This window comes from Hevea brasiliensis, chromosome 6 (genome assembly GCF_030052815.1).
Source record: "Hevea brasiliensis isolate MT/VB/25A 57/8 chromosome 6, ASM3005281v1, whole genome shotgun sequence".
Taxonomy (NCBI): Eukaryota; Viridiplantae; Streptophyta; class Magnoliopsida; order Malpighiales; family Euphorbiaceae; genus Hevea; species Hevea brasiliensis.
Genome location: NC_079498.1, coordinates 35,164,260 through 35,178,428, shown reverse-complemented (window position 1 = coordinate 35,178,428; position 14,169 = coordinate 35,164,260). Strand labels below are relative to the sequence as shown.

At 37.1% G+C, this 14,169-nt stretch overlaps 1 protein-coding gene across 1 annotated transcript; it reads right to left on the bottom strand.

The window, feature by feature from the left end:
• Nucleotides 1-3,123: 3,123 nt before the first annotated feature.
• Nucleotides 3,124-6,427, bottom strand: LOC110652538 (putative receptor-like protein kinase At3g47110). Its single transcript, XM_021808143.2, has 2 exons — nt 4,392-6,427; nt 3,124-4,279 (listed from the first exon to the last, which is right to left on the bottom strand). Exons 1-2 carry the CDS (start codon nt 5,878-5,880, stop codon nt 3,837-3,839), a joined length of 1,932 nt encoding a protein of 643 aa, XP_021663835.2. The 5' UTR covers nt 5,881-6,427; the 3' UTR covers nt 3,124-3,836.
• Nucleotides 6,428-14,169: the final 7,742 nt, after the last annotated feature.

The following is a 14,169-nucleotide window of genomic DNA, read 5'->3' as shown; positions in this document are numbered from 1 at the left end:
GTATCTACTCACTTATAATTGTTTTTGTAAGTAAGAAAAATGAAATAAAGAAAATAAACATGAAAATATGACTAAAAATAAAGAAACCCATGTAGGGAGAATTCAAATCTTTAAAGAATGGTAGATAAAAACATCACTTGACAAGTGTGAAATAGCAGAAATGGCATCTTCCTCTTATTTAATTTGATTTTCTCTATTCTCTTCTTATTATTTTTATTCCTATTTACTTTTTATGGCTTGTTGTTGAGAGGAGGAGAATAAGATTTGTTGTTGAAAGGAGGAGAATAAGATGATATATATATATATAAGTGTGTGTGTGAAAATTATCCTAGAAAAATCTAATAGGAAGAAAAGACAACAAGGTATAAGAAGTGAGAGGTGTTAAAAATGGTCCTAGTCAAGCTGAAATTCTGCCAGACAACATGATCCAGTGTTGGATTTCAACATGCCCCATGTAGCAAAAGTTAGGAGTTAAGCTGAAACAACATTAGAATCAACACGAAGCATGTGACTTATTCTCTTTGCTACACCTAACAAAGTGACATGCCTCGTGTTACTTTGTCTGAAAGTTGTTGTTTCTCTAATAAATTCCTGCCTACTGAACATGACATGTAACACTGCCCAGTGTAGGAATTTAGGAAAATTCTTCTTTTTCTTCAAGCAGAATTTCTTCAATTTCTTCTCCACTTTAGGCTTTCAAATGACATCAAATTATTTCCACTTGCACCGTTTATTTTCAAATCACCTTAAAACCTAATAAAAACATAAAAATTTCAAAAATAAAATATAAAATACTAAAATTAATAAATTAACTAAATTAAAGTCTAAAATGTTATGAAATATTAAAAGTAAAGTGTAAAATGGATGCAAAAATAACCCTAAAATGTCTATATAAAATATGTGTATTAGATGTGTAAGTCCAAATTGGACCTATTATTTTTTGTCCTCTAGTGACCTATAAAAGGACAAGACCATGGAATCCAAAATTAGAGAGATCAACTTGCAGTGTGTAAAGTGAGAGTTGGTACCAAATTTGTAAGAGAAATTTGTGAGTGACTTCTGAGGGTGAGAACAATAATTAATTGTTGTAATTATTTTTCTTAATAGTGGATTTGATTGGTGGAGTATATATATGTCAAATCACATTAAATTTTGCGTTCTTTAATTTGTATGGGTTAAATTTTCACAATAAATGGTATATGAGCTGTGGTTTAAGATGGTAAAGACAAAAATATCACAATGGATTAAATAAAAAAGAGCAATATTCTTAATAGAACTAATGGAAAAAGTTTGCAAATTTGTTTTGGATGATGGCAAGCATCACAACAATTATTGAAATTTCTGAAATTGAAATTGTGAAATTCAAAATAAAAGACAATCGTTGAAATGAGAGATGGCCAAGCCGGGCTGATGCCATAAAATGGTTTGGTTGTACTCCGAAAGTAATAAAGACTGTTCTTAAGTTCACCCATGCCAATCAGCCTCCTCATTGCTAGGTCCTTTAAGGCACAAAAGGAAGGGGAAAAAGTGACCAACACAATTTAAAGCAGTGGTTAATGATTTGCTAATGAAGATAAGGTTGCAGGCGAAAAAAGGTATATGTAAAACATCATTCAGGGTTATGGTGGGATTAAGGTTAACGTCTCCACAAGAAACTGCAGCAACAATTGATCCATCAGGTATTCGAATCGAGGGATCAAAATGTAGCTTACGCCCATTTGTAAGTAAATTTTCTTGACACATCATATGATCTAAGGCTCCTGAATCTAAAATCCAAGCACTATTATTTTTAGTAAAAACTTCAACTTTACCAGCAAAGTTGGCCATTAGTGCTACATTTTTGGTGTTTTGCAAATTCAAAAGAGCCATTAACTGTGAATATTGCTCTTTGGACAACCCACTGATTGGCGAACAAGAAGTTTCCTTAGTCATGCTACTGATATTCGCTGATTTACCTCGACCAGACCCTTTATTCTTCTTGTTCTTCTCCCACCACTCCAGGTAGCCATGCAATTCAAAACAAGTTTCTTTGGTATGTCTAGCTTTCTTGCAATGTTCACAAAATAGCTTGAAAACATCTCTTGGCCCAGAAGCATTACGCATTCCAGATGCACTTGGTGCTTCAGCACAAATAGTGAATGCAGCACCTTCTGCCACCATACTGCCTTTAATTGCAGCAACTTGTTGCTGGCATTCCTCCTGTGAAACCACAGCATATGCTTAAGATAAAGAAGGCAAAGGATCAGTGTTAAGAATTTGGGAGCTTACTACATTGTATCTGTCATGAAGACCCATCAGAAAATTGATGGACTTTCTCTTTCTCCCTTTCAGAAGCTAAGGTTTTTGCAGCTCCACAATTGCAAGAAATAATCTGTGAGTAAGACCCATGCTCGTCCCATAGCCCTTTCAGCCGAGAGTAGTATTGTGCCACTGTTAGATCCTTTTGTTGAGTATTCACAATCTCCATATTGAGGTGATAAACTCTAGCTGCATTGCCTCGGGGAAAACCTTTCTTCAAGATCCAACCAAAGATCTCTTCCATGGAGTTATCCAAGCTCCTTCATTTGTTGAATTCGGAGGTGGATGAGGAATTAAGCTTTGTTTTTGCGAGGACTATTTGATGCCTGAAGCACATAAGGTGAAGACATTCCTTGAGTAGAGTTATCTGCCATAATAGAAATTTGCCATATTTGATGCCTGAGGCACATAAGGTGAAGACATTGCTTGAGCAGAGTTATCTGCCATACTTCCATGGAGATATCCAAGCTCCTTCATTTGTTGAATTCGGAGGTGGATGAGGAATTAAGCTTTGTTTTTGCGAGGACTATTTGATGCCTGAAGCACATAAGGTGGAGACATTCCTTGAGTATAGTTATCTGCCATAATAGAAATTTGCCATATGGATCTCTCCAGTTCTGATACCATATTAAATTTGAGAAAAACATTGGTCAACTTACATTTTAATTCATTTTAATTTAGACTTATATAAGTAATTAGATTGCTTTACACATCAAAATGACTAGCCAAGTTAATATTGCAATCTAACTACTTACATTTATCCTTTTATGTTTATATTTTTCTGATGTGGGATTTATAATCCCAACACTAAGTGAATAACCTAGAGAAACAAAACAAAACAGAGCTGACAGATGCTGCAATTTCATGGCTAATCTAGAACAAAACCCAGCAGCAAAAGCCAAAACACACAGTCCAAAGAAAGCAAAGTGTCCCAGCACCAGTTGCACAAAGACTCCACACACAACACATGATGACCATGATTACAACTAAGCAGAAAACAAACCAGCACATGCTTAAGCAATCAAATACAAACAGACAAAATAAACATAACATAAAACCCAAAACAATAATAAAAGAAACAGAGCCCAAAGTGCCCACTCCCCAGAATCCCAGTAAAGAAGAGCTGAAGAACAGTATGCTTAACTCATAAAGACCAATCAGTAATGCCAAAAAAATTTGAGGCTTGCTACAAAGTCGTCGGATCCGTCCAGGCCCTGTTTAGCTAGGAAATCCGCTAATGAATTGCTTCCCTTAGTGCATGTGAAAAGGAAACCTTGGGCAAGGATTTAAGCAAGTCCAAGACTGAGTTGATGAGAGTTGAAAAAGTCGCCAAGGTGCAGAATCTGGATGGAAAGCCCAACAGATTGCGTTCTTCGAATCACACTCAATAATGATTGGAAGTGAAGCACAGCCCAACAGGCGAAGACACTGACAAGTTTAGAGCTTCGTAGATAGCTAGAAGTACAGCTTCATTGGATTCCATTACTCCCACAGGGCAACCAAAAAGTGCAGCAAAAACGACCTGTACTTGCCTATCTTCATCCAAAGATACGAACTCCAAGCAAATTACTTCTAATCAAATGTAGTTCTTTAACAACATCCCCCATTCTCATTCTATTTTTGGGTGATTCTACTGAGCAGGCTACTCCAACTTTGAATAGTGAAATCAAACAATCTTTATCTTTGGCAATACCTGTTCGGCTCAAGTTCCCATTGCTCGACTCTGTTTCAGCGTGTATTTCTACCTGCTCATTCATTTCAGCATTTGTTGTTGATGTTTCTTCCATTACGCTTGACAGAATGGTTGGGTCTGTGATCTGCACAAGTTTTCTTGGTAATGCATCCTTTACAAAGTTGTGTAGAGTTAAATGGTTTTCAAATATTTTATCTGTTGGCCTTTTCCCTGAGAACATCTCCAATACAAGGATCCCATAACTATACACATCTCCCTCTTTTGATGGAATGCCACCCAATCCATACTCTGCATTAATTTTATAGAATTCATACAAAAGGACTATGAATTGGCAAGCAAATAAAGAAAAATAGAAAAATAAATTAAATAATCAAAGAGCATATATGAATTGAACCGTTACCTGGAGGCACATAGCCAACAGTCCCCAATATTCCAACTAAGCTGGTTTCATTTTGTGATGCATCATTGGTTTTCAAGAATAGCTTAGCCAAACCGAAATCACTTAAATATGCAACCATGTCAACATCGAGAAGAACATTGCTTGGCTTCAAGTCACAATGAATGATTGGAATTTCACAAAGGTCATGAATGTAATGCAATGCAGATGCCACGTCAATTGCAATATTCAATCTTTGAAGAAAATTCAATTTTCTTGACTTATAATTTATGCTGGCATGATGCAACCACTTCTCCAAGCTTCTTTTACCTTTGAATTCATAAACTAGAGCTTTGAATTCATTTTGTTTGTAATCAATGCTGGAGCAACACGTCAACAACTTAGCCAAATTCCGATGTCTCACTATCCCTAACACCTTGCATTCTGCCATGAAGCTTTCTGAAGCACCCTTTGTTCCAAGTTTGAGAACCTTAATAGCCACAGGTCCTTCCATTTGATTGAGTAATCCTTTATACACAGAACCAAAGCTGCCAGAACCAATTAAGTTGTGGTCAGAGAATCCACCTGTTGCATCATAAAGTTCCTTGTAAGATACCTGAGCAGGGTGATCCATGTCTATGGGTACTGCAGACGACTTCTTTTTTGATACTCTCCGTCGATATGCAAGCACGGAGACTAACATCAACAGGACACACAAAATCACGCATGGAATTATGATTGCTAACTTAATAGCATTGGATGCGTCAAAACAAATGAAATTGCAATCATTCTCCATTGCTTTTGTAGGGCATTTTGGTTGATGGAGTTCTGGCACACCACCACAAAGCTTATTATTACCCATCAATGAAATTCTACTTGCATTGCTGAAAACTCCTTCGGCTGGAATCTCACCCACAAGATCATTGAAAGAAAAATTTAAATATAATAGAAATGGTAAACTTTGCAGCTCTTTTGGAATTTCTCCAGTGAGGTTGTTTTGCGAAAGATCTAATACCTGGAGACCCTTCAATGAAGCCATAGATAAAGGAATGCTTCCGCGGAAAGCATTTCCTTGCATATAGAGATATTCCAAACTTGAACAAGACCCAATGGTTTCAGGAATTTCTCCGGAAAGCATGTTTTCTGAGACATCTAGTTTATTTATATTTGTCAGCTTTCCCACGTCTTCAGGTAGGCTGCCGGTTAGTGAATTATGTGATAAGTTTAAGTACAGAGATAATGAAGGAAGACTGAGAACCTCCTTGGGTATGGATCCATTGAGCTTATTTCTTGACATATCCAAATACTGCAAAAATTTGCAATTTCCTATACTTCCAGGAATAATTCCATCCAAATTGTTTCGTGAAATGGAAAGCTTAGATAACTGGGTGATATTGCCTATGGAGGATGCAATCTGACCTGACAATCTATTTTCTCCCAAATCCAATAGTTGAAGTTTACTTAATTTTCCTAGGGAAGAGGGGAAAAGACCAGTGAAAAGATTATCCCGCATGTCCAATGAAATTAAGTTGATCAGATTCTCCAACGCTTCAGGAATAGTTCCTGTGATTTGATTTCCTCCAAAATATAGCTGGTTAAGTTGAACTGACAAATTGGCGATGGAGTTGGGCAAAACACCTCCAAAATTGTTTGAACTGAAACCTAGAATTTTTAGATTGCTACAGTTTTTCAAAGATGTTAAAAAGGCCAAATCACTTGTGGAATTATATCCTAGATTATTATCAGCAACTGTTAGACGCTGAAGACTTTGTAAATTTCCCAGACAATTTGGGAGTTGTCCCACAAAATTGTTTTCTACAACCTCAAATATCTCTAATTGAGAAGCATTGCAAATGGAATTTGGAATTGACCCAAAAAAAAAATTATATCCAATAGTAATCTGCTGGAGATTTGGAAGACTAATTCCTATTTTGCTTGGTAGGCTACCGCTAAGCTTGTTTTGTGTAATTGAGATCGTTTTAAGAGATGAGATATTGAAAAGGGATAAAGGGAATATACCAGATAGTTTATTGTCCCCAAAACTGAAAAATGTTAGGCTTGTTAATTGATGTGGCCCAACCGCAAGTGCACGGGTCGTACAAGTAATACAGTAAAGATATCGTTCCCACGAGGAGTTGTGTTAATGATTGAATTTTTGATATAAAAAGTTGAGTAAATTGAAATATTCTTGAAATTAAAGTAACAAATTGATGGATATTTGAGTATGAAATCTATATGTGCAAAATTAATAATCTATCAAACAATGAATTAATTAAACTAAAATTGCATCAAATTAAAATAGGCAAGTTCAAATATGGCAATATTCAAAATGGCAAGTAATTAAATTTGATTAGAAATTAACAATATTAAAAAAGCGATTCCGGAGTTCGGGATTTCATATTAGAGCTATTTTGAGATTTTAAATTGGTTATCCAATCTTATGAAACTTATTGTTTTAAGGAGATTAATTCTTAAATCCTTTGAATACCCTTTCGAGTGGGACAAAGAGTGCCTTAATCAAACCAATCCTACTTTTGTGGAGTTAGAATTAATTAAGACCCATTAAGTTCTTTAATTAATCTGTGAATCCTCTTAATCCTTAGTCTATTTCTAGATCTAAGTTAATTAAGTCCAATTCCTTGATTATCTATCACAAGGCCTTCTCCTTTCGGTGCCTCAACCATGGATTAAGAACATCACTTAATGGGATCCTACACTAAGCATGTCATTAAGCACACAAGAAATGAATAAAACTCATTAAGACCACAAAATATGGATTACCCAATCAAAATCCACAAAATATCTCAAATATTACAACCCTTACTCCAAAATCAAAATAAAACTACTCACTATCCATAATGCTTACAAGATATATTGAGTTTAAATGGAAATAAAGCTTTAATCTAAGCTAAGGAATAAGAAATTAAACACTAGAAATGTAGAAAAATGTAAGGAAAGAAAGAAATCTGCAAATCTTGGTTGAAAATGGTGTGGAAGGTGAAAGTGACTCTTCAAATTCTGCCTCTCCTCTTCCTTTCCTTTTCTGCTCCTTGTCTCCCCTCCTAAAATGGGAAATGAGGTTATTTATAGCATTTTCTGACATGGAGCCCTAAAATGGTGTGTTCTAGGAGGGATTTTCTGAGGGAATCTTCTGCCAGCTCATTAATGAACTCTTTATGGGACTGCATAAGTCATGCAGTCCCTTATGCAGTTTTCGGCTGATTTCTGGTTCACTTATGCGAAACTGCATGACTTGGTGCATAGGCTATGCACAATTCCGTGAAGGTGCATAAGGGAGGCGAGAATGTGCATAAGCTATGCAGTCTCCTTATGCACATTTCGGCAGGTATTGGAACAGTGATTTTTCTCCTTATGCAGATCTGCATAGCTTATGCGGCAAGTTATGCACAATTTGGTCAATGCATATTTCAGCTTGAAAACTTGTTTTTGACATCTTTGGTTGTAGAAGTCACTCCTCAATGGCAAAATTTCTCTTCAGTCCTTCAAAAACACCATTTTTCCTACAAAACAAAGTAAAAATTACAAATTAATCCAAAATTGACAATTATGAAAAACTAACTAAATAACTAATGAAATTAGCTAAAAATAACTAATAATAAAATAAAATGGCTATGAAATTAGACCTAAATGACTATGCAAAATGTATGCATCAAATACCCCCAAACTCAAGCTTTTGCTTGTCCTCAAGCAAACTTTAGAATGTGATGTAAAATTTTTAGGGGTGCCTTATCCAAAGAGTTATGAAAATCACCTATTAAGGTAACTTAACACCCTTTTAGCCATACCAGCAATCCATATACCCATCCTTCAAAATGCAAAGAATTTAATGCTTATCCAAGCTTTCACCGCTTAGCCATCAAGTCAATTATCATTCAAAATCCCCAAACCAACCAATCAAGAGAGAGAGTCATGCTCAAAAGGAATTCTAGAACAATCAATAGTCAAAGTGTCTCTATATGGAATGATGGAATTGAATGAATGAATGAATAGTTTTCCAATCCCATAGGCAAATTCCCTACTCCTATCTCCACTAATGTAGCAAGTACTATCAAGAGATCAAAGGTCTTTTTAGGGATGTAATGGGGCCATGGGGTTCAAAATGAGGCTAAGAAGAAGAATGGGTAAAAAGGATTCAAAGCATGAGAATATTTCCAATCTTAACAACATAAGGTACACTTCTTATTTTATTATAATTTTTTTCTTTTTCTTTTTTTTTTGTATATATGGAGGAGAGAAGTACACAATGAGAATTGTCAAGTGCTAGCAAAACACATAAAAATGGAGGGACATTTTGATACTTTAAACTTGTATTTTGCATTTTCTTTTGATGATTGTCCCTAAAAATGCCACCCCCAAACTCATTTCTTTTAATACTTTGGGTGGATTTCTTTCATTTTGAATGGCAATAGTGAAAAGCACATATACTAGCACTTTTACAAGATGACAAGCACTTCTTCTCCCTTTTATTGTATATTTTTTTCTTTTTTTTATTTTTATTTTTATTTTTTTAGAAAGTGTACCTAATATTCAATATTATTCTCATGAAAAGGGTTGGAGTGTTTGGTTCATTGGCTAGGTAGCAATAAGGATTTCAAGAAAAATTAGGGATAAAAAGGCTCAAAGGGGTTTTCAAAGGTCAATTTTAATTAGGAAAAAGGGCCAAAGGTTTAAAATGAGAAGGTTTAAATCAAAGAATGCCTAATCATCTCTCTTTTCAAGTACAAGCTGGTATTTCGCCTTGAAAGGTTTAGAAAATTTGTTCTAGGATTGGTGAGACATCATTTGACTACCTTATATCCAATAACTCCCTCTAAACACTTCCATCTCCAAATGACTAGTTGGGTGGCTTTTTGGCTAAGAAGATATAGGCAAGGGATAGACACTTCAAAACCTTGCACCTCTTAGGAAACTTTCAATCCACAAACCCAACTAAAAGGTGAGTCAAATCACTCTCATAGGCAGCTTTTCAATACTCAAGGGATTTGGCAAAAGATTTTAATGCATGATGCATGATTCCTAAAATGAGTAATGCATTAACTAAATGGAGGAAGTCTATTTGTATGCAATGTGTACAATTTGTCTATTTGTATATGTGCTATGTGATGTATAATGCGTATGTAAATGTGTAATGTGTGTGTAAATGTGTTATGTATATGTATGTATGGATGTGTATGTAAATATTTACAATATATGTAAATGGAATGGGATGAGATGCTCCTATACTCAAAATGTGAAAAATAAAGCAAAAATCAAAATGTGCACCCCCAAACTCAAAATTGGACATTGTCCTCAATGTCTCAAGTAGTAGATAACCAAAACTCAAAGCAAATAATATTTACCAGGAATTGTGAAAATTAAGAGCAAAAAGAAAGAGTTACCTGGTATGGAGCAGAGGAGAATTCAAGATATAAAGGGATGCATAAGAAACTGCACAGGTTATACAGAGTAATATGCTGTCCGGATCAAGTGCATAAGTAGGGTGCATAAGCCGTGCGGTTCTGCATGAGTGGCAATATGGGTTGCATAGGCTATGCAGGACATTTGCATAAGGGGAATACAGCCTGTGCAGTTCTGCATAAGTAGCAGAAAGGGTTGCACAGGCTATGCAAAATATTTGCATAAGGAAATTCATAGCCTGTGCAGTGTATACAAAAGCTGCTGCATGATGATTAGCAAGGGGAAATGTACAACCAGCAGTAGAAGCATTGAAATATATACAGAGTATGGGCAAATATGTACAAAAGGGCAATAAGTGCAATGAAAATCAAAGAAAACTAATGTAATAGCTATCCAATAAAACTTCAAGAAAAACAGAATTTAAAACAAACTAATTCAAAACAAATAAACATAATTCAAAGCAAACTATAAATGTTTGAACATATTTACAAAGGAAGAGTCCGACAAGTTTGAACAAAAGCAAAACAAAGACTAATCTAGTTCTATTGTTTTGCCCTTATCCAAAGATGTTGCTAAGGGGCTGGTAGCTGCTGGTTGCTGTCGAAACGATGGTGCTGGAGGAGGTGATGGAGGTGGAGGTGGCATTCCCAGAAAGATCATGAGTTGCTTCACCATCTCCTTCAATTCTTTCTGCTTGTCCCTGGTTTCCATGACAAGGTCAAATAGTTGATCATGACGATCCTTCAGTGTATCAAGACCAGTGTCGAGCTTCCTATCCACAAAGTATATATCATCACTAAGCCTTTCAAGATAGGTGAATAAGGCTTTAGTGTTGAATGCAGGAGGGGCTGTGGATGAGGAAGGTTCAGCTGTGGGAGGTGTGGGCGAGCAGAGTGGGGTCTCTGTGCGCATCGAGGGGTGGGGTAGGTTCGGTAGAGTGCTGTGGGACTGATGGGAAATGTTGGGCTTCTGGTTGTGCAATGGGCCTGGGCCACGCAGTTGTGCAATGTCGAATGTGGCAAATCAACCACTGCTTTTGGATAGGTGTGCAGTATCAAAATATAAGGTGTCCACAAGTGCTGGTATTGGGTGCTCTTCAGGACTAAAACCAAAATGCTTGGCTATAACTGTTATGAGCCCACCCAGGACAATGTCACCTATGGATTTAGTGGCAATATGCAACACATGCTCACAAAAGAAATAACCAGGAGAAACCTTGACCTTGTGAAAAGCACACCATAACATGAATAATTCAGATTTCCCACAAAGACTGTAACTAGTTCCTCTGCCCAAAATAGTGCTAGCAATCAGTCTATGAATAAACCTAAGTGCAGGGTCAAGTATTTGAGAGGTTTTTGATCTTCCAGCAGAGAAAGTCTGAGGTTGGTTTGTGATAATTCTCCAAAATTGGGCAGCATTCCAAATACCCTTGTTTGCTACCTCTACCCCAGTATATGGCACTCTAAATAACCCATCCATTGCAAAACCAAGAATGCTATGAAATTGATCCAATGATAACTCTCTATTTTGCCCCAAACATCGAAATTTCATAGTTGGCTTAAAATCTCGATCATGCAATTTCAGGTTGGCAGAGAATGAGGAAATAAATTCCAATACTAAGGCTGGGTAAACAATTTCTTGCTTGTGCACAAATTCCATCCAACCCATACCATCTAGATAAGCAACCACATTGTCAAATAAACCAAGTGACTGGAGAGAGTCCACAGAAATATACCTAGTGGGTTGCACCTTTCTTTCCTTAAGTCTCTTAAAGGCTGCCTTTTGAACTGCATCCGGAAGAGACCAAGGGAGTTTTGAAACCTGTGAGGTTGCTGATAATTGCTTTCTGCTGGAAGAGGGTGATTTGGCTTGTGTGAAGGCTGAGGTTTTGGGGTTTTTGGGTGGTGGTTCTGAAAATGGGGTGGGTGGTTCCTTGCGTTTGGATAGAGGAGGTGCAGAGGACATGGGCCTAGTGGATTTCGACCGGATTTTTCGTTTGTACGTGGTTGTGGAGGGTGGTGGGGGTGTCGCTTGTGGAGGGGAATCGGGATTGGGAGGTATCGTTGACAATGGTGAAACCTGGAGAGGGGAAACTGGACGGGAATGGGGAGGCGACTCCATTGCCGATGGTGAAGATGGAGGAGGTGAGGGAAAAGAAAATATGCACGGGGTAGTTAGGGCTAGGGCGGCGGAAATGGGTGTGGAGAAGAATAAGAAGAAAATGTGGGGAGAAACAGAGGGGAACGGACGGTCATGAACAGAAAAGACAAGAGGCGGGAGAAATGGGTGCCGACGGGAATTTTGGATTACGTTGTGTAAGACTGCATAAGTGAAAATTGAGTTGTGCATAACCTGTGCACTCTTTTATACATGTTTCGGAATGATTTGAACTTCAGAGAAATAGCTCATGCACAAGTGCATAAGTCATGCACTGTCCTTATGCAGCTCTCGGTGGGTTCTGGTGTTTGGAAAATGTGGTTATGCAGTTGTGCATAAGCTATGCACTCTGCTTATGCATGTTTCGGTGGGTTCTGATTTTTGTGGAAAGTGGTTATGCAGAAGTGCATAGGTCATGCACTCTGCTCATGCAGGTCTCGGCAGATTTTGATGTTTGGGGTTGGTGGTCATGCAGTTGTGCATAAGTCATGCACTCTCCTTATGCACCTCTCGGTGGGTTTTGGACTTTAGAGAAATAGCTCATGCAGTTGTGCATAAGTTATGCACTCTGCTTATGCACCCCTCGGCAGGTTTGGAATTTTTGGGTTTTTGGTTATGCAGAAGTGCATAAGTCATGCACTCTGCTTATGCACCCCTCGGCAGGTTTGGAGATTCAGAGTTTTTGGTCATGCAGAAGTGCATAAGTTATGCACTCTGCTTATGCATTTCAGAGAAAAAAATGCAGAATTTGAAGTTATGCAAAAGTGCATAAGTCATGCACTCACCTTATGCAAGTTTTGACAGATATGAAATTTGACAATATGAGGTTATGCAGAATTGCATAGGCTATGCACTATCCTTATGCACTTGCAATAAAAGTGAAAAATGGCAAGAATTGTGGTTATGCAGGATTGCATAAGCTATGCAGTTGCTTATGCACAATTCAACAAGATTAAGATTGCAATGGAACATGAATTGCAAGTGTGAAAAATACCCTAGAATGAGGAAATATAATTCTATGAAGCATAAACCATGAGAATTTTCACCAAAAACACATCAATATATACAAAGTTCATCAAAAATGCATCACACAAGCATGTGGAAATGGATCCTTCATAAAAGATCTTTGAGAACCATGCCATTTTTACTCAAATTCTGCAAATCAACATTTAGCACATTAAAACTCAATAAAATCTGCATAAAGTTGCATTTATCTACAAATGATGAAATGAACTCTCCAAGTTATGCCAAGAGAATGCAATATTGTCCACCTTGAATTCCACAACCCAAATAATCTCAAAACTACAAAAATGACCAACTTACCACCATATTAACATTAAAAGCACATATACTTAAAAGTTACACACCCAACCTCACCAAAAACACAAGCCATCTGCTGCAGAATTTCTTCTTCCTCTCTGCATAAACCAGATTGCAGCTCCTGCACAGGTTATGCAGCAAAAACCAATCAGTTTTTGGGAGAATTTGAAGGACAAAATTTTCAAGTTAAGAATCACTCCCCAACAGTTCACCAGCCTTTCTTCATTGAAATACATCTACAAGGGACAAGATTTAACAATGTCAAAAATTGAATTTGGGGAGATTTAAGATAAAAACTAAAGTAATGAAAATGAAAGTAAATCAGCAAAATAAAAATAAAAGGACTTGGGATGCCTCCCAAGAGGGCTAATTTATAGTCCTTAGCTGGACTCTTCATGAATTTCACTGAAAAAGAGGTGAGGGATTGGAGAGCTTGTAACAGCTTGCTCCCTTTATCGGGTCTCCAGTTATGTAATGTTTCAATCTATGCCCATTGACCTTAAAATTCCCAGATTTTTCACTCCAAATTTCAATTGCTCCATAAGGGAAAACCTTAGAAACTCTATATGGACCAGTCCACCTTGACTTAAGTTTTCCAGGGAACAATTTCAATCTTGAGTTGAACAACAAAACTAAATCACCTTCTTTGAATTCCTTTTTCCTAAGATGCTTATCATGCCAAACTTTAGTTCTTTCTTTGTAAATACGGGCACTTTCATAAGCATCCATCCTCAATTCCTCAAGCTCATTAAGTTGTAATAACCTTTTCTCACCAGCTTGCTTGAGATCAAAATTCAAGGTCTGAATGGCCCAATATGCTCTATGCTCTAGCTCCACAGGTAAATGACAAGACTTACCATACACCAACCTAAAGGGAATTGTTCCTATAGGGGTTTTGTAGGCAGTC

Bases quoted from the DNA above. Each gene is read 5' to 3' on its own strand.
- LOC110652538 (XM_021808143.2), bottom strand. From the start codon at position 5,880: ATGCGGGATAATCTTTTCACTGGTCTTTTCCCCTCTTCCCTAGGAAAA. The intron at 4,280-4,391 runs GTAACGGTTCAA...AAATTAATGCAG, and splicing joins TGTTGGCTATGTGCCTCCAG to AGTATGGATTGGGTGGCATT.